This window comes from Dromaius novaehollandiae, chromosome 24 (assembly GCF_036370855.1).
Source record: "Dromaius novaehollandiae isolate bDroNov1 chromosome 24, bDroNov1.hap1, whole genome shotgun sequence".
Taxonomy (NCBI): Eukaryota; Metazoa; Chordata; class Aves; order Casuariiformes; family Dromaiidae; genus Dromaius; species Dromaius novaehollandiae.
The window spans coordinates 1,030,838-1,054,163 of NC_088121.1; the positions used below are offsets into that span (position 1 = coordinate 1,030,838).

Genomic DNA, 23,326 nt, shown 5'->3' on the forward strand with positions numbered 1-23,326 from the left:
GCAGCAGAGGACCGGGGGATTCTGCAGCGCCTGTGGAGGGGCACAGAGCCGTCAGCGTTAGCTCTTTGGGCGTCCTTGGGCCCCTTCACCACTTAGGTTGCTTGACTCTAGGTGGCAGAAGACAATCACGGAGACAGCTGAAGAGTGACCGAGACAAGCCTCTCCCCCCTTTGCTGGCAAGAGTCGGGGGCAATATCGAGGTGAGTCGGGGTTGTGAGATCTGGGCGCAGCCAGCGGCAGCTGGAGCACGTCCAGCGGAGCTGGAGAGCCAGGACTGCCGTGGGCTCGTGGGCCGGGCTGGTTTGTGCCGGGTCGCCGGCCCGTTCGGCCTGGTTCAGCGCACCCGTAGCAGCTGGGAGGCTCTGAGATGCCACGTGTTTTCCGAGGCCGCGTTACGATCATGGCAACACCCTCTGCTGCCTGCAGGTTCTTGGGTTCAACGCCCGCCAGCGCAAGGCTTTCCTGAACGCGATCATGCGCTGGGGCATGCCCCCCCAGGACGCCTTCAATTCTCACTGGCTGGTCCGGGATCTGCGAGGGAAGAGTGAGAAGGAGTTCAGGTACGAGGCTCTCGGGCAGACACAGTCAAGTCTGTCATTTGAATGGTTTTTCTATGTGCTAAAGTCCGTTGTTAGGACTGTGATCTCTTTAGGACAGGCTATATCTTATTGTGTGTGTGCAGAGCTTAGCTTAACGCAACGTGATCTTCCTTGCTGCTGTTATACAATTGATGTTTGTCATTTATACCAGCAAGGAATTGGAGCGAAAGTGTGAAAATGAACAGAAAGGGAGCAGAGCATGTGGTTTGCTGTAGGCGGTAGCCTCCGTCCTGTAAATGGTGATAAGACTCTGCCCTTCCACACTGGCGAGAGCAGGCGATATGGGTGCTTTGCTCACCAGGGAGTCCATGGATGCTACACCAAGCTCTGTCCTTCTGCAGGGCTTACGTGTCTCTGTTCATGAGACACTTGTGTGAACCTGGAGCAGATGGCGCTGAAACCTTCGCAGATGGCGTTCCCCGGGAAGGGCTGTCACGCCAGCACGTGCTGACCAGGATAGGAGTTATGTCACTAGTAAGGAAGAAGGTGGGTGAGTAAAACTTTAAATGTGCCATTTCAGGTATGTTCTGGATGCTTATGAGTGTCATTGACTGCTCAGTGCCTTCTTGCCAGGGGTCCCGTTACTGAATCTCCAGGACTCAGTGTACGTTCATTTTCGTCATAAACACATACGTGATGATAATGCGAATTGCCTTTCAAATCCTGCCACTTCTTTACCTGGGAGGTGCATAGGATGAGCAGATGTTTAACAGTCTGAATGGCAAAAAAGAGAAATGCCACTGGAGACGTGTTCAGTGCCACAGAGCCGTGAGTCTCAGAATCACTGGTGTCAAGTGTCCCTGGCAGGGTGGAGGTGGTGATCCTGCTGCTTAGTGAGTCTGCTTTTAAGCAGCCTGAAGAGGCAGGATCTGCAGAGCTGGACTAGAAATGTCGGGCAAGGAGATGTCTTCAAGGATTTCCTTTGCTCCGGACTGAGCGGGAACTCCACAGACCTGCATGTGGTATTTTAGTGATTTAGATCAGTTGGAGGTGAAAGTGCACACTTGGGGAAAAATCGTGGAAAAAATCGTATGCTTTGAACTTGCAAAAATTCTTAGATTTATAGTTTTTTTTCATTTCAGATGGGACTATTATGGTCACCTGCTCAGACCTCCTGTACCACACAGGCCAGAGACTTTCACTTGCCAAGTCTTGCATTGTGCCCAGCATCTTGTTGTTGACCCAGAGCATGTCTTTTAGAGAGACATCCGGTCTCGATTTGGGACTGAATTCAGCTAGTAAATCGTGTGGCTAATCCAAGGCATGTGCTGAGCCCCACTGATGCCAGCAGTTAGGCAGGCGTATGAAATGAGATGCACACTTAAGGATCTTGCTGAATTGGGCTTTCACAGAGTGCAAGTGATGGAGTACTCGCCAAACCCAATGTCAAATTCTTTTATCATCAGTCTTGGGTCCCCCACATCGCAGTATGTGTATTAATGAGTAAGACACTGTGGCTTATCCTAGGGAGACCTTTAGGTGATAGTGGAGCTGATCCTGGTGTGAAAAAGTGGAAGGGGAAATGTCGAAGGTGACAGCACTTGGTTTATGCTGTGTCTTGAGCAATGACTATTGCTGTGCTGTGTAGGAAGAGGGAAATTGCAGCTTAGGGAATGGGACAGGCAGGAAAGAACATCTTCTGTGGAAAAGGAAGAGAGCAGAAAGGCCACACTGTTGGGGTCTCAGCAGAGTGGAAGCGAAGAGCTTTCATGTGGAGGCATGAAGCCCTTGGGGGCCGGGGCTGTAACCTAATTGCATGAGCACTCCCGACAGTCGGTTACAGTTCACCCCGCATGCGTGCAGAGGCTCCGTGTAAGCGCTGGCATGGTCCTTCGCATGCTGCCGTTCTGCCACATCCCTGCCGCAGAGCCACGCGCATAGTCTAACTCGGTATTTCTTCCTTACGTCTGCAAAGTGACACAGGAGAGTAGCAGGCCTGCTGGAGCATGGGGAACTCCCTACGTAAACCTCAAGTCTGCTGTCTCAGGCAAAGGGAGACTGTCTTGTCTTGAGTAATTTGGCTGGGGGGCGTAGCACCCGGGAGTCTGCAGAGCAGCACGATGTAGGCAGCCCACACTCGCGTGGACACTGCTGACTGCTGCTCCGTAAAACGTGCCACCACGGGGCGGCAGGTGGAGAAAAGCCCAGAGAGAGCGGACTGGCTTCGCTGTCACCTTACTGTGCTGTCATCCGCTCTGTGTTTGACTCGCCAATGTGCATCTGCCCCAGGTCCAGGAGTTTGAGCATGTCAACGGGAAGTACAGCACCCCAGATCTGATTCTTGAAGGCTCAGAGAGCAAGAAGTCCAGTGAGATCGTTTCTTCAGATCCCAACACCCCTGTCGCAGCCAGTCCAGCGCATATGCACACGGGACCCCTTGCCCTCGCAGGTAAACGTGCCGGGTGATTGTGGCTTTGGTCTTGGCTTATTAAAGAAAGGGAGGTGGCCAAGGCACCAAAAGGTTTTGCAGGTATCTGCCTATGCCTGGCACTGCGCAGATGGCACTCTGGGGTACCTGCCTATAGCTTCCTTGCTTTGCTGTTGTTGCAGATAAAATAGAAACACAACTGGGCTTCCAGGAGGAAAAGGACCAAGTGGAGCAGAAGTCCAGGAAGGTGCCTGACAGCCAGGTAGGGCGGCTTCTTTCAGCGTCTCCTCTGGGAGGCCTTCCCGTTGCTTGCCTAGACACTCAGAGTGCTCCCTGGGAAAGGGGCAGAGCAGGGCGAAGTGCCGCACGTGCTCTCCTTTCCTGGGCTCCAGCCTCTCCCCTTAAAGACACTTCACAGTGTCACTGCTCAGGGAGCTGCGCAGCAGCTGAGATCTGCAAAACGAGGCCAGCGGCAGCAGTCCGTGTGAACATCCCAGCCCTGCGCTCCCATGAGTTTCTGCAGTCTCTTATCGTATGGGCTAACTAGACCGCCCCCCCCCCCCCCCCCCGCAAAATACTGTGGTGACAAGTTTGGTCGTGAACCGAAGCCTGCACCACTGACCAGCAGCTTCAGCAGAAATGTGGGAAAGGTTCTTGGAAACATTGCAGCATTTTTTGGGAAACAAACCAGATCCCATTGAGCACTGGGCTAATCCCATGTGGTCACTGCGAATTAAGGTGCCTGCAAGTGCTGAGAAGCTGGAAAGAGAAGAACATCAAGAAGGCTCTGAAAACAAAGAGAAAGTGGCAGAAGAGAAACAAGAAGAGAGTGGACAGGCTGCGCCTTCTCCGGAGCCTCTGGTGAAAGGTGAGTCTGTGGCTTGTGTGAACGTGATCCTGAGCGCAGGCTCCGCTGCGAGCAGCTGTCGGGACCTCTGTGAGGGTTGTGATACTTACTAGTGACGTTGATTTGTACTGCAGAAAATCTGCAGCTAGAATTGTGTAGAAATCAGAGCGTGTGCCGTAACAGTGTCCGATACAATAGCGCTCTTGACGAGTGGACTTTTCCGCTGGTGGGAAGTTCTGGCACTTGGATATTGTTTTGGTCTTTCTTTTCTCTGAATTGCAATGGAAAACCTGAATGTCAAAATGTCCTGTAGAAAGAAGTTTCTGAAAAAGCCCTCGACTCTGGACTCTCGGATTGGTAATGTTTTGTCAGTATCTAAACATAAACTGTATAAGTATGCATATAAACTGTTAAGTACGCTATGATATTGAACTATTATTTTCATGTAACATGCAAATCAAAACAAAGTAAATTATGTGAAATGCTCATTTTGTGGGACATTTTCTGTTGATAGTAGTATGTTCCTCGAAATATCTCAAGGAACAGGGAAAAAATAAATATTTTTTCCTGATAAAATGCAGAGGAATATTCTGTCTGAAGTTTTTCAAGCAGCTTGAATGTCCATACAATATAATCACGTCAGACTAAAAGAGGAAGAGGAGGTCAATGCAGATGCGTAAACTGTTATTCTCTGAACAGCATTTTGCCTGTAAAGCTTTTCTCATAGTCCTGTTGTATTCTGCAGATGAGGCAATTCAAGAAAAAGAGAAGCCTTTGGAAAAGTCGGAGTTGAACAGCAGCCCAGGTAAAGGGGAGGACAAAGAGGTCAAAGCAGGTAAGGTGCAAGGAGACCCGCTTAGAGAAGGGGCGTGAGGTGCTCTGATGGGCGCTGGGCGCACTGTCTCTGTGCCGGGGAGGAGAGGGAGCGTGTGCCTGCGGGGCTGTGGTGGGGACAGCACTTGTAGTACGTAATGCTTGCGTAATGGTGATGTTTGGAAGCCATGAGCAGGGAAAAGGACCCCGTAACAGTGGGCACTGCTCAGACTTGTGATGAAAACAGCAGGACCTGCTGGCAGGGGCAGATGTTGGCTCCTGGTAAGCACAGAGTGGGCTGGTGGCTTTTTGGACTGTAGCAGGGGAGTTCCTCCTGCAGTTAAGAGGGCAACGATGACACTATTCAGTCTTTTTGGCAAAGTAAGACTAGACAGGCATGATTTCTTGTGTTTACCAAGCAGAGGATGCCAAGGTGGAAGAGAAGGAGCAAAATGAGACTCAACAAAATGGTGAAAAAGAGGAAGAGGAGGAAGGAAAGAAGGATGAGAGAAATGCAAACTTCAGATTCATGTTCAACATTGCTGATGGCGGCTTTACAGGTAACAGGAAGAGACAAGGCTTTGCTTACTCCTGCAGAGCTTATGCATGAAAGCTCAGAACCTTTGCAAGAATCTGCACAGTCATTTAAAGAGTTTGCAAACCTGATAGCGCTTTAGCGTGATCCCTTTATAGCCTCGCAGCCAAATGTCTCGTTTTTGCACCGTGCCAATGGCTGCCTGGGAAATCTCATGGCTAATCCTGCCCGATGTGCTCGCGTGATGTCCCCAGCGGCTCTGCTGGCTGACCAGGCTGTCTCTGCTCTGCTTCTACAGAGTTGCACACGCTGTGGCAGAACGAGGAAAGAGCTGCCATCTCCTCTGGCAAGATCTATGATATCTGGCACCGGAGACACGACTACTGGCTGCTGGCAGGAATCGTCACGTATCCTTTGAATTTGTGGGAGACTGTCGCCAAGCATCAGGCCGTGGGGAGGCTGCGTGGCGAGGGAGGCCTCCGTGGAGCAGCGGGAAGCCGTGAGGCCGTGCCGCGAGGCGGGAGCTGGTGTGGTGGTGGCAGCGCTAGAGCAGGGAAGCGGGGTCGGAGATGCCGTATCGCTGAAGGGTGACAGAAATGCTGTTGGCTGGCCAGTTCCTCCCTTAACACGCTGCCCCCAGTCACGGCTACGCCCGCTGGCAGGACATCCAGAACGACCCACGCTACGTCATCCTCAATGAACCGTTCAAGTCGGAGATACACAAGGGGAACTACCTCGAGATGAAGAACAAGTTCCTTGCCCGGCGCTTCAAGGTGAGCTGCAGCTGCGGGACTGGTGAGTCCGTAGCAGCGGTGGAGACTAGAGCAGTGGCCCAAGGTGAAGACAGAGTCCACCGTTGCCTTCTGGTACAAGAGGAGGAAGCAGCTGTATGGTTTTCGTGGTGGCGGGAGGAGAGCAGGCTCCCGTGCCTGTACCCGTAGCACCAGGCACTTGGTCCTCCCTGAGGAGGGCGTGGAAGTGCTGCCAAAATGCGCTGCCGCGGCCTTGCAGGTGGAACGTCCCTTGCCGGGATGCTCAGCGTCGGCATGGGCCTGCATTTGGGATGAGGAGACAAAGTCTGCTCCCCCAGGAGCTCTCGAGGGTCGGGCAGGTGGGCAGGATGGTGGGCCAAGGGGTCTACTAATGCGAACAGCACGGGCAGTGGGAGCCTTCAGAGCAGTACTGGTTTACACTGGTGCGGGATCTGGTCTTGAATCCTCCTTCTCCTGCACCTCGCAGTTGCTGGAGCAAGCCCTGGTGATAGAGGAGCAGCTGCGAAGGGCTGCGTACCTCAACATGACCCAAGACCCCAATCACCCGGCCATGGCACTGAACGCCCGTCTGGCTGAAGTGGAGTGCCTTGCCGAGAGCCACCAGCACCTCTCCAAAGAGTCCCTTGCCGGGAACAAGCCTGCGAATGCCGTCCTGCACAAAGGTGCGTCCCGCAGGAGGGTCTGCTGCAGAGCTCTTATCGGAAAGCCGCAGGGGTCTGAGCTTTTTGGGGGGACAGTAGATGAGCATAAAGAGACCTATGTAGCGTCATTTCATTCATTTGGCTTGCGTCGTAGAATGGATTTTACTGGGGAGATTGTGAGATGTTAGAAGGTGCCGCAGTAGGTAGGAAACGGCTTTAGGTCTCCCTTCTCCCACTGAGCTCCCTGACAAATGCACACACAAAAGACGAAATGGCGTAGCCTGATGGCTGGGACCGAAGCCCAGAGTTAATGGCGCTGCACAGCTCCAGGCCAGCCTCGGTCTGTGTTTCGGGCCAGCGAGCAACAGGAACGTGCGGGTGCCACTGCTCTAAAATAAGAAAATGTTTCAGTGACTGTCCTTTTGGCCAAAAGCGTGTGTTATGCAGGCGCTGGTGCTGCGGGTGCTTCCGCCTCTGCCTGCAGCGGGAGAGCTCAGCTCGCTCCTGCCCCGGGTGCTTTCTCTCCCTGCCGTGGGCTCGGGGCGTCCCGGCAGCTCAGCGGCTCCGTGTGCCTTGCAGTGCTGAACCAGCTCGAGGAGCTGCTGAGCGACATGAAGGCGGACGTGACGCGCCTGCCCTCCATGCTGTCCAGGATCCCGCCCGTGGCCGCCCGGCTGCAGATGTCCGAGCGCAGCATCCTCAGCCGCCTCACCACCCGCGGGGGTGACCCCGCCGGGCAGCAGGTCAGAGGGGCCGAAGCGCCGCGGCCCGTGCGGCACGCGCCGGGGTGGCAGCTCGGACGTGGCCGGCTCTCGCTGGCGGAGCCCGTCTGCGGGCAGCGCCGCTTGCAAGGGTCCTGCAGTAGCACAGCGGGAGATGGCGCTGGGGAGCGATGGCAAGGGGTGCAGGCGCCGGCCTTTGCCAGCGCTGACTTGTGCGTGTGGTGTCCCAAATTCTCCTGCTGTTCCCCACACCCTCTGAGCGCGTCCAGTGCTGTGGCCAGCAGATCCGATGGGAATTTGGCCTGGTGAAGGAGAGGAGAGGAGGCGGGAAGCTCGGGGTTTGGCCAGCGCGCGGGCAGAATTGGGCTGGCATCTGCGCTCCAGGACAGCCGCTTTTCTCTCTCGTTTCTTCAGGGCTCCTTTGGTTCCTCCCAGATCTACAACAACAACTTTGGGCCAAATTTCCGAGGTCCTGGACCAGGTGGGATTGTCAACTACAGCCAGATGCCTCTGGGACCGTATGTGACCGGTAGGTTGAGATTTCTAGCAGATGCTCTCTGGCAGAGAAATTCAAGTGGCAAATTTCAGTGGGCCACAAGCGAAGCCAAAGGACAATGGGCAAGCAAGATGTTTTCTCTCTTATCAATAGATATTTAGCCGTTTCCAAGATTTTCTTCTGCAGTTCTCATTTCCACCTGAGGTAAGGCTACGCTTATTACTCTCTGCTAAACATTGCATCGTTTCATTTGTCAGGGCACTTGTAGAAACGTGGTTATAGTTCAGCCAAGTGACAAGGTGGAATGAATAAATACATTCAAAATGTACAAAGTGTCATTTTTTGTTGCCTCCTGGAATGGTGGTGGTAGTTTGCTGCATCTCAGGGACCGTAAAACGGCCTCCCAGCCACGCGTGTGCAGCAGCGTGTTTGAAGTGTTGTGCCGTGTCAGCAAGGCGTGAGGCAGTCGGCTCACGGGGGATATTCTCCGTTTTGGCCCCGTGTAGGGTCCTGGCCAGTTGTCCCACAGCCGTGCGCAGCAGCGTCCCGTGCCCTTGTGCCGGGGTTTCAGAGGAGTTCTGGCGTTTAAGAGGGCGAGAGCAGGGCAGCCTTCCCGCACGCATCGTTCACAAAGCGAAATGCAGAGCGTCTCGGAGCCCCCGTGGGCATGGAGCCTTGAGAGGGTGCTGCTGTCGCTGGAGGCATCTCGATGCGCCCATCTTTAACAGTCTAACATTAAATTCCCCCTAACTTCCCCAGAGGCAGGATAAAGGGTGCTGGCAGAGGCTGGACGCGCGGGGATGTCGTTGTCGGGTGTCGTTTTAGTGGAGCTCCTTGCCTCATGCCCACCCGTCTGGGGGCTTTTGTTTTCCGTAACGTCCTGTCCTTTGCGTGTGGGTTGTTCTATGTGCGTGACGTTAAGTGCAGTTAGCAGTTAGCTCCCAAGCGCACCAGATTCATTTGTGGTTTTTGCTTTTGCAGTTTTCATATCGTGTTTTCTGTGTCTAGAATAATTTCCATGCCACATCCTCTAAGTAAGCCTCCGATTCCTCCCCGAGGAAAGGAAGCGCCAGGACTGGTGTGTCATATTGCTTTGAAAACATGCGTGTGTGGAAATATTGATATCTGCCTCTGTGTAATCTGTTCTGGATCATCCATAGCAAATTCTGGAAAGAAACAAAAAAGAGAGAGAGTTTATGCCGAGCCTAGTCTGTGCTTAGGCTTGGGGAAGTCAGTCCCTTCTGGGTTGCCCTCGCCTGCCTTTCCAGGGCTTGAATGGAGCACGTGTGCTCGATTTAACTTCCAGATGCAAACAGTGTGTTACGGAGAGAAGGCCCAGCCAAAGTTTTCTCCTTTTCCTGCTATTTGTTCCTTGCTTTGGCTTCTTGTGCGTTCAGGAATACACGAGTCATTAGTGACCTTTCCCCCTTTGGCAGTGCTCCTGGAAGACACCTTAGATCCCGTCCTCGGCGCAGTCGGCTCTTTGCAGGTGGTGCCACGCACCTTGCTCCGGAGCTGCCTGAGATGGGCCTCTCTTCTGGCCCAGTGACAGCGTTTGTATTCTTAAATAACCAGCATATGGAAAAGGCTCTTAGGGGCCGGGCGGATTTATGGCTGGGACCCGGTGCTGTCCTGTTAAGTAGCCGTAGGAACCTGCAGGTCGTAGCTGTGGATACCTCCCAGTTTTTTAAGTGTCCATCAGAGACAACTGTGGGGCTCAAGAAGCAACAACAGCAATTACAGACAGCTCAGAAACGGCCAGAGGAAGGAGGAGGATCTCGTTTCTCCCCATCTTTCTCTAAGCCTCGGCTGCTCGCCCCGGTGGGCGAGGTAGGGGCTGGCTGGAGCCAGACGGACAGCACAGGAGTCGTGACGCGCTCTGGTCTCCGGAGCAGCCGCCCGGCTCCTCCCGGCCCTCGGGCTCCCTCTGAGGCTGTTCTGCCGCTCCGGAAGCCTGTAGCGGTCCGAGGAGCAAGCGCGAGAGCCCTGGGCACCCCGGAGAGGAGCGGGGGTCCCCTTTCCCGCGCTGCCTTTCGGCGTCCCTGGACACAGCCCGCGTTTCGTGCGGCCGTTTCTCGGCCTGCCCCCGCCAGCCTGTCCCGACCCCGTTCGCTTTCCAGCTGGTGCCAACGGCCTTGTTTCTCCGGCTGCCCCTTCCCCTCCGCGGGGCCCTGTCCCCACCTGCCCGCGCTGCTGCCGAGGCCGGCAAATCCGCACCCCGAGCAGCCGGGCTTCTCCGGGCGCTCCTGGCCGCGAGCTGGGGAAGCCGCGGGGCCCGAGGCGCTGATCTTGCCCTGGAGGGGAGGGGAGGCGCTGGGCTGCGGACCGAAGAGGGTCGCACGCGCGTAGGCTCAGCGGTGCGGGGAGGAGCGTGGGAACGGCCTCCGCTTTTAGGAGCGTTGACTTCGGGTTGGACACCTGACCGGCTTTGCGTGCCCGCTGGGGCCAGTGCTTTCACCTCGTGCTTGGTTTCACGGCAGCAAGTGAGACGGAGGGCGCTGGCGCCCGGCTGCTGGTGACGCTTCCGTTTCTGTCCCCCAGCAGCCTCCAGCGGGCCCCTCTCCAGCCACCCGGGTCCCAAAGCAGCGGAGTCGCTGAAAGATGCCGCCGCGGAGCGGAAGGGGAAGGGGAAGCACGGCGACGTTATCTGCATCGAAGACTAGCTGCCGCCGCCGCCGTGCCGGCGCTCCCGGCCCGTCCTGCTCGTGTTTAAAGTGTGCTTCAAACGAAACGACCCCTCACCACTGCGAGAACTTCTTTGAAGGGGATTTCATTTCCTTGTACATTTTTTGCACTTTCTTATTGAAGACTTGAAGAGTTTGTCTGGAAAATGTGGGATGAATTAAGAAGGGTTATAGAGTATCAGTATTTATGTCTTGTTTTTATTGACGTGTCAGGTTTAAAGGGAGACCTGTTGGAAGCTCTGTTTCTAGTCCAGTTACTCGCAGGTGGCCGTTAGGAGCCAAGCTTAATTCTGTTCTGTGTAAGTTCTCTTTTCACGTCCGTTTTGTGTTTGAGCGAATGCATGCACGCTGCCAGCCCGCCGGCAGCGCAGGGCTGCCCGTGTCCCCGGCCAGCCCAGGGGTGCTGCCGGCCCTCCCTGTGCGGCGCGAGGAGCGCGGCTGCCCCCCCGGGACTGAGCAGCTCCCGAGGAGCCGGTGGGCGGGCGAGGGACGGATCCACGCCGCGTTTTCCCTGCATGTGCTGCCCTTGGCTCGGCTTTGGCTTGCTGTGAGGCGGAGGACACGCGCGGTACCTGCCCCTGGCAGAGCGAGGGCGGTAGCTCTTCTGACCTGCTTCTTGTCGAGTGCGGGAAGCCGTGGGCGTTCGCAGCGATGCCTGCTGCAGCGCGCTCTCCTCTGCCGCTCCGCGCTCTGGCTCAGTGCCCGCCGGGAGCTGCTAAGCCCCAGCTTTGCCCTGGATTTCCCTGCTGCTTCCAGCCTGCCCGCGGCGTGCCGCAGTGCCGGGAGCCTGCGTGGGCAGCGCCTGCGCGATGCCGCCGCACCGCATGGGCACGGCGGGGCGAGAGCTCCCGCGCCCTGGCTGGGGCTCAGCAGTCGGGTAGGGGCTCCCGGGACACGTTTCAGTGCCAGCGCGAGGCTGAGACACGGGAGGAGAGGTGAAAGCTGGAGCTCGGAGGGGGATAACGGAGAAGCCTCTGCCGAGGGCCGTGCCGGCTGGGGCAGCGTGCCAGGCGCTGCAGCGCTTCCCGTCCGCGTTCTGCCTTGCGCCGCTGGCTCGGGGCGCCGGTGCGGGGACACGTCCGGGCTGCCCAGCCCGTGCGGTGACCGGGGCTGGCGTTGCCCGAGGTGCCGCGGCTCCCGTTTCCCTGCCTCCCCGTGGGGAGGAGGGGGCGAACGTCGGGGTGGCGCAGGAAATCGGTGCGGTTTGATTCGGGTGGTGGCACTTCCCCGTCCTGGGAAAGAGGAGCAGTTTCTCTGCTGCGTGGGGAGCTGACCGCTCCTCCAAAAGCCCGAGTCCTGGCAACGGTTGTGCCCTTGTTTGTCCCTGTGGTGCTGGGGGAAGAGCTGGTGTGCAGCGAGGTGCGCTGGAGCAGCAGGGTCACAGCTGGAGCATCGTCGCTTCTTCACCCAGATGTGGGCACAGTCCCAGCCCCGTAAGGGCCAGTTAGCGTGTGCTGAAGCCGGGCGGAGAGGCCCGCGACCTCCTGGGACTGTCCCTTCGGTGCCAGGGGCCACCGGTGAACGGCTCCAGGCCAGCACGTGCACCCCTTTCCGCTAGCTAAATGCCTCGTCGCTGCCGCACCCTTCTGCAGCTGGCTTTCTAAATTGTTTTTGTCTTATATCCTGATCCGAGCTGCATAACGGGGCCAGAGCCCCCCCGGTCCCTCGCGGTAAGGCGGAGCGGCTCCGATGCGAGGGGCCTGCGGGGTCTTTCCGCGGGCCGCAGGCGTTTGGCATCGGCCGAGCGTGCCGGCCGCCTCCGGCCCGGGAAGGCCGGGACCCCCAAGGGTTTGCGGGGCTGGAGCTGGCGCTCCCCGGCGTTAGGAGAGCACCAGGGGCTCGCCGTCCGCGGCCCCCACCCCGCTCCCTCCCGAGCAGCGGGCTTTCCTGCAGCAGGCTGCTCCGGTTCTGGTGAGACGACGGTGGGTTGTCTGATGCCTCTCGCCCCTCTGCCCTCGAGCGCCCACCTTTCCCCTCAGCCCTTCTCCTGCGTCATCGGAAATGCATGAAAGGAAGAGCCTGCCCGGAGGCTGCCGCCGCCGCGGTCCGGCCCCTCGCCGCGCCGGGCTCCGGTTAGGCGGGAGGCACCGGGGTGCTGCTCCGGCCCCTCCGCGGCCAGCCGGGCTTTCCGCGCGGGAGCAGGCGTTCAAGCTCGGGCGGGAGGCGGCCGAGGGCAGGAGACGCGCCGGGGGGACGGAAGCGACTTTGCCGTCGTGCCGCCGTGGTTTTTTTGTGATGCTGCACCGCGATGACCTTTTGTAGGAAGGTTTATGGCACCTGTAACCGACACAATCACATTTACTTTGTACTCTGTGTGTTTTGGTTTATGTTTTCTGTGTTTTAATAAATCCTTTAAAAAGGATCCAACAAAAGCGCTGTTGTTTTTCCTGCGACTGCAGCAGAGAGGAGTGTGGTCGGCAAGGGGAGGACTTCAGCCCTCCCTTCCCTTTACATTCGGGAAAAGCTTCCCACGTTGTCTTACAGCTTTTCTGAAATACCTCCCCGAAGGCCTCTTTGCCGTGGTGGCTGCTGGGGGCTGAGTCCCGTGAGCATCGTTTACTCGGCAGTCCTGCTGCGTTTCCTTTGCTCTCATTCAGCATCTTTGGCTCTTCTTTTTTTTGATATCTGGGGTACAGTTATGCTTTATGCTTTGACTTGGGCCCTCGATTTTGCGCTCGCTGCGAGTTCAGCGGGCTGTACCACAGAGTGGCTCCTACCAAGCAAGATCGCATCTGCCTTCCTGCACCGGGCTGGAAGTCCTGATACAAAACCTAGGCCGGAGGCTGAACTGCGAGCTAAGCCAGCTCGCCTTGGCTTTGGCGTGCTGAAACCTGCCAGTCCTGGCCGTTTCCCAAGCAAAAAGCAAGGAGACGTCGCAGCCACCTTTCTGCTTCCTTCCGGCTCGTCTCAGTCCAGCTTTAAACCCTCCGACAACTGTTTTGTCCCCATTTTCATAGAAGAAAGGGCTGGTGCAAACTGTCCCGCGCCAGCCGAGGCCCCGGCCGAGGGATGGCTTCAGGTCGCGCGGGGAGGCTCGGCCCGGCGGCGGCCGACGCTCGGGAAAAGCCCCGCGAGGAGCCGGGCAGGAGGGGGTGGGCGGCTGCTGCGGTACCGCGGCTGGGGCTGGTGCTGGCTGCCCTGGGCACCCCGACCCCCCCCGCCACCCCGGCAGCTGGGCCCTCCGCCTTGGTCAGTCTGCTGCCGGGGAAAGGCTGCAGGACGCTGCGGTTTCCTGCGCTAGGCACCAAAAAAAATAATAATAAAACAAGTCCCGAGTTTCACCCGCTCACAAAAGGCCCCCCCGCCCCCGATCCATGCTGTGTGCTAGTACAGGGACACGGCGCCCTGCCAGGAAAGAATAATGTCCCAACGCAGTTGCTTTTATCACCGTTTATTAGTATTAATCTGCCTTTTTAATGGAAGATTCGTACTGGATATGGTTCTGTTGACCTTAAGCACTGGAATAATTCCGCACCCTGGATCACACGGTAGACTACAGAGAAGAGACTTTTTGCTGCTCCTAGGGGATACTTGCTTTTCATCTAGGAGGCAGAGGTTACGAGAAGACGCTAACTTACTGTAATAACCATACACGTATTTATTTGCTGTGCATAATGGAACACAAATCCCTGCGGCTGTTACCTCTGAGACCCGGTGCCCTACGGCATTTAGGTGATGCGCAGAGGCACCCGCGGAGCTCGCCCGGGCGCTGCCGCTGCTGCCGCGAGGCTGCCGCGAGGCCCCGAGGCTGGTAGCATCGTGCCCAGGCCTCCGCGCAGCCGGCTTCCTCGCTCGTTGCCGTCATTTACCGTGCGCAGCCGGTGCCGATGCGCCGTGACCGTCCTCCGAGCACGCGCCAACGGCAGCCCCGGCCCTGCCTGCCTGCCGCAGCGGCCGGCTGCGCCGTGCCAGCGCTTGTCGCGACACCTCCCGCGGCCCGGGGCTCAGGAAAGGAAGCGGCTGGCGACAGAGCCCGGCTTCCCCTGGACCCCGGTTACGGAAAAGGGCTTTCTGCGTCTTACAGCAACCGACCGACTGAATGTTTATAATCAGAACCTACAACTACTGTGTTAACAGCAACGAATCCTGCACGGTATCTGCGTTAAAGCACCAGGTTTCTCCAGGGCTTCGTGCCGTGGCGATGCCCCGTCCCCGGCACGGCGCGCGGCCAGGCAGCGCGGGGGCTGCCCGGGGCGCAGGGCCGAGGGGTCCCGACGGGGCCCGGACGTGTCCCACTGCCCGGGAGGACCAGGACGTCGCCGAGCGCCGCGCAAAGGGAGCCACGGCCCGGCCCGGCCCGGCGCGCCGCGGCAGCGCTGGGGTCTCGCGAGGTGCAGAACAAGGGGCCCCGAACTCCTACAGCTTTCGACGGCTTGGCCGATTTGCGCTGGATACATCCCAGAACGAAAATCTTCTCATTCAGCCCCACGAACAAGGAAACGACAGAACAGCAGCAGCTGGGAGACGCATGCAGTAGTCCGAAACAGCTGTTTCTAACATGCCTAGATGGTTCTCGCAGACAGAGTCCTCCAAGCTCGCATTAGCCCGCTCACTGGAAAGCCGGCCTTTCTAAGGGACACCATCGTCCTTCCAGTTAAATGCGCTGCATGCCAGAGCTGAGCATTCAAGCAAACTGTACAGGAGCCTGAATTAATGGAAAACAGTGACGTCCCGTGTGTTTGTGGAAAAAAAGGTAGTTTCTTCTTTTAAAAAGGAAGCTCAGAGGCTAAACAGCGAGGGTGAAATTGCTTTCGCGCTCTTCCCGACCAGTGACTTTTCTCGCATTCCAAAAAAATGTTACGTAATAAGCATATGTTGTCTTGCAGCAACGTTTTAAACAATTTCTCTATAACATCTTGACATGTTGTGCTCTTGATGCAAACCACACTCTCCACTTTGCTTCAACAAAGCTTAAGCAAGCGAACGGGAGACTAGGAGTTGACAGTGAGTCCAGGCGGACGGTATGCACGATTAGGATCGGTAGTCCTTCTTGCTGTATGGTTTATTGCCCAGGATACTATCGATTTCATGGATAATGGAAGATGACAGCTTTGGAAGAACCTGTGCGCAACCAAAGAAAGATGATTAAGGTTTTTACGATTTAAGGCAAGGCTTCTCTTTGCTGCAGCGAGCCCAAGGATCCAGACGGGAGGACGACCTCATTTCTGGGTATAATGAAGCAGTAAGTGAACCACGACAGGATTTTCGTAACTGCGTCAGTCAACGAACAAGCCGTGGTTTTGGGGGCTTCGCTTGCAGCTCCGGAAGGGAGGGACTGACCTTTGACTCGGCTTTCGATGAGGCAAAAGCTGCGAGTCCTCTCCTGAGCCGCGGCTCGTCACTGCTCCCTCCCGCGCCGCGCACCGGGGCGTGTTGGCGCGTGCGGCCCCCGGAGCGCCCGCGAGCCCCTCGGCCAGCGACGGGGGCCCGGGGGGGCTCGGCGCGGCCGGAGGAGCCCGCGGGGCCTTGCCGGGGCGGTGTGCTGGCACTGACCTGTATTGCTCCGATATTCTCCATGAGCTGGTCCGCGTTGGAGGCACCGAGCAGCACGGAGCTGACGCCTTCGTTCCTCAGGCACCAGGCTGGGGCGGCAGAAAGGGAGGGCGAGCTGAGCGCCGGCGCGGCCCCGGCGCCCCGCGTACGCCGTGCCCCCCCCCTCCGCGGCCACGCGGGGCCCGCGTCCCCCCCCTTACCGATGGCGAGCTGCGGCAAGGTGCAGCCCAGGCGCTCGGCGATGGCTTGCAGCTCCTTCAGCTTCGCCTGCTGCCGCCGGCCCTCCTCGCTCAGGATCTTGTCCTTCAGCCACTGGTACCCCTGCGCGGGGGGGGCCGAGGCAGAGGCGCTCAGAGGGGCCGGGGCCGCCGGGGGGGCCCTGGGCGCCCGCCGCCCCCCGGCCCCGCGGCCCCGCCGCTCACCTTCAGCGAGGCCCTGGAGTAGGGCGGGATGCCGCCGTCGTACTTGCCCGAGACGATGCCGCAGGCCAGCGGGGACCAGGTCATGGCACCGACGCCTGGAAGAGAGGGCAGAGAGGGCACGGAGGGAGGTGGCACCGCTGCCGGCTCCGGCTGCCGCGCGGACGCGGCGGGGCACGATTTCACGGCGCGGAGCGAAGCGTTTCCGCGCTCGGGGCGCAGACAGAAGGGCGAACACGCGCCGGGCAGGTTTGCGCGGGGACGAGCCGGGGGGCCGCTCCCGGCGTCGTGCATCCCTGCGGCAGCGCGTCCCGCGGCCGGTCGGTACCTATCTTGTGGAAGAGCTCCGGCAGCTGCACCTCCACCTTCTCGCGCTGGAACATGTGGTACTCGGCCTGCTCGCAGATGGGCGGGATGAGGTTGAACTGCCGCGCCACCGAGTACGCCTCCTGCAAGGCCGGAGAGCCGGTGGGTGCCGGGCCCCGCCGCCGCCCGCCCCGCGCGCCCGCCCCGCGGCGCGGCCGTACCATGATCTCCATGGAGCTCCAGCGCGACGTGCCCCAGTACATGGCCATGCCCTGGTTGATGACGTGGCTCATGGCGCGCACCGTCTCTGCGGGGGAAGGCAGAGCGCGGCGGCCGTCAGCGCGGCGGCCCGGCCGCGGCGCCGGACGGCGGAGGGAGCGCGACGGCACAGACAGCTTGCAAGCGGCGTGCGGCCAGACACCAAACGCGGCGGCAGGGCTTTGACGAGGGGAGTGAAACAACACGGAACGGAGACCAACCCGCCAGAGAGACTGCGCTTGGAATTGCTCCGCCAAACTTCCTCGTTCCCGGTCTACTAAAAAAGAGCCAACTCGAACCGGAGAGAGGAATACGGGAGCTGACATACGCTGAAATGCGGAGGCAGAGTGACAAAAAGGATGCGCTTTATGGCGGGGGCCTTGTCGGGGCAGGCTCTTGGCGAGGGAGGGGGCCGGGCAGCGGGCAGAGGCACCGCCGGGGCCGGCCGGGCACGCGGCCCCTCCCGGCATGGGGCAGCGTGAAATGCGCCGCCGGCTTTTCCGGAAAAGCCCGCTCGTGGCCTTTCGGCGCGCTCCGCCGGGGCCGTGACCTCAGGCCGGCCGACCGGGGCAGTTTGCTGAGCCGCCGCAGCGAGGAAGCACCGCGAGGCTCCACCAGCCGAGCCGGGCGCCGCGGGGCTCCCGCGAGCGGTGACGGGCTGCGGGCACCTCCGCCAGCACGGCCCGGGTGCCGGCGCGGGGGCTCTGGAGAGCTACGGGGAGGCAGTGCTTGCAAGGCTGCTTGCGAACGGCGCGGTGCGAAGGCGAGCTGGCAGGCGAGTGTTTCTAAAGACGGTCTGGCAACGCCTGGCCGCAGCCGCACGCCCGCTGCAGCCGCTCTGCCTGCTCCGCCGCGCCGCTGTGCACGTGGCCATAGGTTTATATGCAAGTAATGCACCAATATATAAATACATAGGGATGTATGCAGCTCTGTGCCAGAGCGGGAGGCTGCCGCCCGGCCGGCGTGCAAGGCTGGCGGTGGGCTGGAGGCGGCGAGGCTGGCGGGGCCATTTCGGGGGCTCACGCACGCCCGGGGTCCGGCCGCAGCGCCGGCTCTGCCGAGCTTGGCTTGCTAAGGTCGCGCCAGCCAGCCCGGGCCCCGGGAGCCGGCCCGCTGCGTCTGAAACGCCCCGCTCCCGCTAGCCTGGCGCCGTCGGTCCCATTTTTAGAAACACCGCTGGGATTTCTGCTCGGCCCTGCGGCCGGCCCTGCACCTCGCAGGCTGAGCTCAAGCCGCGCACGGAGTCACGCCCAGTGCCGGCAGCAGGGAGCCTCAGGCGCGGCTGCCGCGGCCGTCGCAGCGATGGGGCGGCCCCTTGGCCAAGCACCGGCTTCGGGGCGACCAAAGGTTTCGCTGGAGCAGAGGAAACTTTGGCGGCTCCGTCGCAGCTCTTGCCCAAGGCTCGGGAGCGGCGAAAGCCGAGTCCAGCGTGTGCGGGAGGGCAGCGGCTGCTGGAGGTGGGCAAAAGCGGGCGCCTCGGCGTCGCAGGCCAAGCTCGAATGACCGGCCAAAACCTGGCCGCGAGCCAAGGGCGGCCGGGCACCGGGGCCGGAGGCAGGAAGCTCACCGCGCCTTCGCCGACTTGCAGGCGGCACCGGCGGGAGCCGGCGCTCGCGCGGGTGCCTGGCCGCGGCGTGCCGGCGGGAGCCCCAGCGCGGCTGGAAACCCTCCAGCGTTTGCGCCCCCTCGTTCAGTGGCACTTGCCGTCGAGCGGAGCATCGTTGCCGGCGGTTTGCCCAGCTCCAGGCCGTCCTCCCTGAGACAAAGCCCCGGCCGCGCGTCAGCGCAAGAGCAGCCGGCGCGGCGCGGGCGAAGGCATCAGGGCGGCGGGGCTGCCGCGGGAGCGCGACGGCCGTTCGGAAAGCCGGCCTGCTTCCGAGGGGAGCGTTTCTGCCGCCAGTCCAGCGCCCACGGGGCAGCCGCGACGTCACACGAGCCGGCGGGCTTTAAGGCTCCCGGGTGACAAACGCCGCCCCGCGTCAGCTCCCGCCCCGCCGACGTGCCCCCGCCTGCGGCTCGGCCCCCGCGCAGGCGCGGAAAGGGCAGGTCCCGGCCGTCCCGCGAGCGCCACTGTCCCCGTCACGCAGCGGCGCGGCTGAAGACGGCAACGCGTGCGCAGGACAACGGGAAGGAGCACCGGAATGAAAAGAGGTGGCTCAGGAGGGAGGGAACTAACAGCTACGTCGCGTTTTCCCCTTTACTTGCAAGACGTTCTCAAAGGGCAGGGGTGGTTTTTTTTTTTTTTTTTTTGCTGTTGTTGGTTTCCTTTGCGCATTTTATGGAGAAGTTTGTTCAGGGGAAGGAACCAAACGTAAAGAAAGGTACAGCTCCTGTCCCATAAAATGCTGCTTGGACACAGAGGTCAGTACTGAGAGTGCGGGTACGATGTACCTTCTATGATGAATGCTCTTGCCTTGGAAGAACTAAATGGGTCCCCTGGTGATAAAAGAAAGATTTAGAGAGACCAGAGTTGGCAGCTGCTGGCACACGACAATGAGCGGCATGACAAAGGGTGCGGAGGGGACCAGGCGCCAGCCCCAAACTAAAACAGCCTCCTTACTGCCAGACCTGGCCCGAGGCAGCTCCTGGCACCGGGCGAGACAGGAGGGTTTTAATCCGGGGCACATGCTGCACGTATTAACGGGGGCCCGACTTACACTGACTGATGGAAAACACACCGCAAGCAAAAGCCCGTCGCAAAAACCATGACTGAGAGCCACAAATGACGGTGAAACCCAACACACACAGTACGGTACGGTAAAATGGGACGTGGGATAAAACAAAACTGAGAGTGCTACGAATTTAATGAACAGGGCATGAACTCTCCCTGCTCAGGGTGAATTGCAGCTCTTCATAACCCAGAGAAAGGGCTGGATATGAAGCAGGCAAGTCAGACGCGCTCTGGCACGCGCCCGGTAAGAGCCGCGGCTGCAGCACACGGCCAGAAGCGGTTCCTAGGGATGTTTGGGACTGAGAACGACCTCAGGCACCCGGTCTGGCCGCTCCCCGACTGCCGCTGCCGGGGTGGAAAGGGCTCTTTGGAAAAGCAAAGGTGCCCGGCGCACGTTCCCCGCCCGGCGAGCGCCCGGGAGCGCGGCGGCACCCACCTTCCATGGGCGTGTTGGGGTCCGGCCTGTTGGCGAACACCACGTCCACGTACTCCAGCTGCAGCCGCTCCAGCGAAGCCTTCAGGCCTAGGAGGGGGGAGCGGCGAGAGAGCCCGTGGCGCGCGCCGGAGCCGTGCGCGGCCGCGGGCCGGCACGGGCCCCCGCGGGGCGTCCGGAGCGGCGGCGGCGGCCGGCGCGGCCCCTACCTTCAATGATGTGCTTTCTCGACAGCCCGCGCTCCGTCTCGGCCCTGGAAGACCAAAAAAAAGACGCAGGGTTAGGAGGGGAGCGGTGCGGCCGGGCGGCGGCGCGGGGCGGGGGGGGCCGTACGTACTTTCCTCCCCAGAAGATTTTGGTGGTGATGACCAGGCTGGACCGTCTGCGAAGGGAAGGGGAGAGACGCCGTCGGCGGCAGCCCAGCACCGCCCGCGGCACCCGGCCCCTCGCCTGCCGCTTCTGCTTTTCCGCCTCCCTTTCGCTTCCCCACGCGCACACGCAGCCGTGAGCCCGGAAAGCTGCCGCAGAAAACCAAGCAAGGCGAACCGCTCGGCCCAGGGAAAGCACGAATTACCTCCATCCTTTCTTCTTAATGATGTTCCCTAGCACGACCTCAGCCCTGCAAGGAAAGGAAGAGGCAAACCGTGAGTTCCCTGGGCCGGTACGGAAACCAGGTCAGAAGCACGGCCGTGATGAACACGGACTGCGTGTGGAGCCGGGCGGCAGCGGCGGGGGCGAGGCCGGGGCCCCCCCGCCGAGCGGTGCTGCCGGCATCCACGGGCGACGGCACGGGCGGCCCCACCCTACCCCACAAGCCGGGATCTGATGCGCTTCCCCGCTCTCCTTCCCGCCCCCCCGCTCGCTGCTCCAGCGTGGAGGATTAGCAGCAGCACGCGGCACTGCGCTGAGATTTTCTTCCCCCCCCCCGAGGCTTTTCCTCGGGGGACCTGGGCGGGAGAGGCCGGAGGCCTCGTCCCCGCCGCCCGCTCGGGGATGCGGGAGGTGGCCGCGGAGGGGGGGCAGGAGCGTGGCCGCGGGGGCGGAGGGAGCGCAACTCGCGGGAAAGGCTGCAAAGAACGCAGCGCCCGAACAAATGTGAAATGACTTGCACAGAGGAGTGCAGAAGAGCGGAATGATTTAATTATTTCCACTCTCCCAGCTCTTAAACCAACCTGCCTGACAATGGCTTTCCTCTCTGAAATAAGGGAGAGCAGGGAATCGTCGCAAAGACGCTAAGTCCGTGCTTATTCCTGCTCTCCGGGGGAAACGAGCGCGCCTGCACGTGTAAGGAAAACATCCACCCTTCCAAGACTCGCTTTCAAATATTTAGAAGCTCAAGCATCTGCGAGCGCCTTTGCACAGAGGCGCTTTGACTGCTGCTCAGCCACCGTGCTGAACGAGCAGGGCCATCCACGGCAGATGCGTTTGAACGGCCTTATCTGGAAAAGCCCCAAACGGAAGCGAACCAAGCGTGCCGGGAGAACTGGACTCTGCGCAGACAGCCAGGCCACGACTAGCCCTGGCGGGTTCCTGGCGCAGCTATTGGCCGCGCTCCGGATTCCGCCGGGAGCTGCAGACCCTCGGCGAGCAAACGCTGCTTCTCGCGGACGTTTCATAGCTACCCCAGAGCATTTCTGCCGGTCTGGGAGGCTTCCAGCAGTATAATCCAAAGCCAGTGGATTGCGAACAGCTCCTACTCTGCGCAATGGCTGGGATGAGTAATTTTCAGGGGCGCTGTAAATTTAAACATATTTGCCTAAAACATTCGCCGGGTAACGGACGAATTCATAAAAGCTGAAGCCTGCTCGGGGGCAACTTGCCAACCCAAGAGACCAAGTCGGCTGAATATATTGTTCTCTGCAGCCCGGTTTTCTTGATGTTGCAGCGGTGGATTTGGGGAAGGAAAAATGAGGTTTTGCTATTATGTCGATAGCCACGGTAATGCTTTTAAGGCTAAATATATCTCAGCCGGCAGCTGCGAGGGGAGAGCGGACGTTTCCGCACTCTCCAGCCTGAACCGCAGGGTAGCATTTCCGCGCGCTCCTGGGAGCTCTGCGAGGCCCCGGGGACCCCCGTGGCAGGGGCCCAGCTGCCCCCGCGCCCCGGCCGGCCCCCGCCACCCGACCGCACCGGCTGCAGGACAGCGCGCGCAGGGCCCCGGGGCGGGGAAAGCCCCGCCAGGAAGAGCTGTCCCAGGCTCGGACAGCGGCTCCGGCCCCCAGAAATGCAGTGCCTGCCCGGCTGCCAGAGGGAAGGTACTCACTTGCCGGCAGCGTAGACCTCGGCCGTGTCGAAGAGATTAATGCCGTTGTCATACGCCAAAGTCATCAGCTGCTCGGCCATCTGCAAAGAGCACGCGGCGGTGGTGGCAGGGCCGGGGACGTCCGAGGGCGAGCGGCAGCCGCACGCTGAGTGCCGGCGCGCTGCCGTGCACGCTCGCTCGTCCTGGCGGCCCGAAACGCGCCGCGGGCCGCGGGCTCTCCGCGGAGTCGGAGCAGAGACCGGCCCCTGAACGTGCGCCTTGGCTTTAGAGCTGAGTTTTGAAATCGCCACACAAGCAGCCTTGGCCTCCCCAGTCTTAGCCTTAGAAAGCCAGGCTTGGCCCCGCTGGCCTCCGTGTCCGGGCAGCGGGCAGCGGGCACGCCGTACAGCGAAGCTTTCGGGGCACGTTTGGGGGCACACGGGAGGCAGCAGCTTCGGAGGAGAAAATCCCAAACTCAGGGCAACGCGATTTCCCCCCCCTCCTCCTGCTTTCGCAGTCCCAGCTCAGAGAGCCGATTTACGCGGGTCGCTTTGGACGCGGGTGACATCCGCTAGCGCGGGAGGAGCAGGGAGTCAGGTGTCCTGCTGAACAAGGGACCCTGCCCAACGGCGCGGGAGGGACCCGGGCGCGCGGCGCTCGTCAGAATCGCAGGCGCAGGGCAAACCCGGAGCCTGCTGCTGAGGGCGGGTGGGAGAGCCCTCGCGCGTCTTCGCCTTCACCGAAAACGGGTTCGGCGGCCCCGGGCGACGCGCGGGCTCAAGCGGGTGTGGAGGGACCGAGCCGGAGCAACACCCGGAGGAGGGAGCGGTCCTTACCTCGTCCGTAATCTGCCCCCCGAAAGTCACCCATGTCCCTGTGAAGGAGAAAGGACACAGGGCTGCACAACGGCGGCCCGCGACCCCGGCGCCGGCGGGACCCTCCCCGCGCCGCCCCGCTGCCGGGGCTGCCTGCAAGCAGCTCTGCCAGCCGCCCCTGGTCCCAGCTTCCACCGCGCTGAGCGGCAGG

At 60.3% G+C, this 23,326-nt stretch overlaps 2 protein-coding genes across 21 annotated transcripts in view; one reads left to right on the forward strand and one right to left on the reverse strand.

Moving 5' to 3' along the window:
- Window positions 1-12,840, forward strand: part of CHD5 (chromodomain helicase DNA binding protein 5) — a 49,315-nt gene extending 36,475 nt beyond the window's left edge. For 5 of the 11 annotated variants that reach the window (XM_064525365.1, XM_064525371.1, XM_064525370.1 and 2 more), the window contains 14 exons: window positions 112-200; window positions 427-560; window positions 941-1,085; window positions 2,829-2,988; window positions 3,150-3,229; window positions 3,706-3,835; window positions 4,560-4,649; window positions 5,047-5,187; window positions 5,461-5,569; window positions 5,803-5,935; window positions 6,402-6,597; window positions 7,156-7,319; window positions 7,713-7,827; window positions 10,336-12,840. In XM_064525365.1, coding sequence (XP_064381435.1) covers window positions 112-200; window positions 427-560; window positions 941-1,085; window positions 2,829-2,988; window positions 3,150-3,229; window positions 3,706-3,835; window positions 4,560-4,649; window positions 5,047-5,187; window positions 5,461-5,569; window positions 5,803-5,935; window positions 6,402-6,597; window positions 7,156-7,319; window positions 7,713-7,827; window positions 10,336-10,457 — 1,808 coding nt within the window. In that variant the 3' untranslated portion in view covers window positions 10,458-12,840. Of the gene's footprint in view, window positions 1-111; window positions 201-426; window positions 561-940; window positions 1,086-2,828; window positions 2,989-3,149; window positions 3,230-3,705; window positions 3,836-4,559; window positions 4,650-5,046; window positions 5,188-5,460; window positions 5,570-5,802; window positions 5,936-6,401; window positions 6,598-7,155; window positions 7,320-7,712; window positions 7,828-7,947; window positions 7,999-10,335 lie in introns of all 11 variants that reach the window. The other 6 variants (XM_064525374.1, XM_064525375.1, XM_064525369.1 and 3 more) reach the window with 6 other exon arrangements.
- Window positions 12,841-13,853: 1,013 nt separating this feature from the next.
- Window positions 13,854-23,326, reverse strand: part of KCNAB2 (potassium voltage-gated channel subfamily A regulatory beta subunit 2) — a 30,072-nt gene continuing 20,599 nt past the window's right edge. For 9 of the 10 annotated variants that reach the window (XM_064525389.1, XM_064525384.1, XM_064525385.1 and 6 more), the window contains 12 exons: window positions 23,137-23,174; window positions 22,322-22,401; window positions 20,633-20,677; window positions 20,396-20,440; window positions 20,268-20,311; window positions 20,062-20,148; window positions 16,918-17,003; window positions 16,719-16,839; window positions 16,394-16,488; window positions 16,172-16,292; window positions 15,972-16,060; window positions 13,854-15,539 (listed from right to left, as the gene is read on the reverse strand). In XM_064525389.1, the coding sequence (XP_064381459.1) occupies window positions 15,450-15,539; window positions 15,972-16,060; window positions 16,172-16,292; window positions 16,394-16,488; window positions 16,719-16,839; window positions 16,918-17,003; window positions 20,062-20,148; window positions 20,268-20,311; window positions 20,396-20,440; window positions 20,633-20,677; window positions 22,322-22,401; window positions 23,137-23,174 (941 nt within the window). In that variant the 3' untranslated portion in view covers window positions 13,854-15,449. The remainder of the gene's footprint in view (window positions 15,540-15,971; window positions 16,061-16,171; window positions 16,293-16,393; window positions 16,489-16,718; window positions 16,840-16,917; window positions 17,004-20,061; window positions 20,149-20,267; window positions 20,312-20,395; window positions 20,441-20,632; window positions 20,678-22,321; window positions 22,402-23,136; window positions 23,175-23,326) is intronic. The other variant, XM_064525382.1, reaches the window with a different exon arrangement.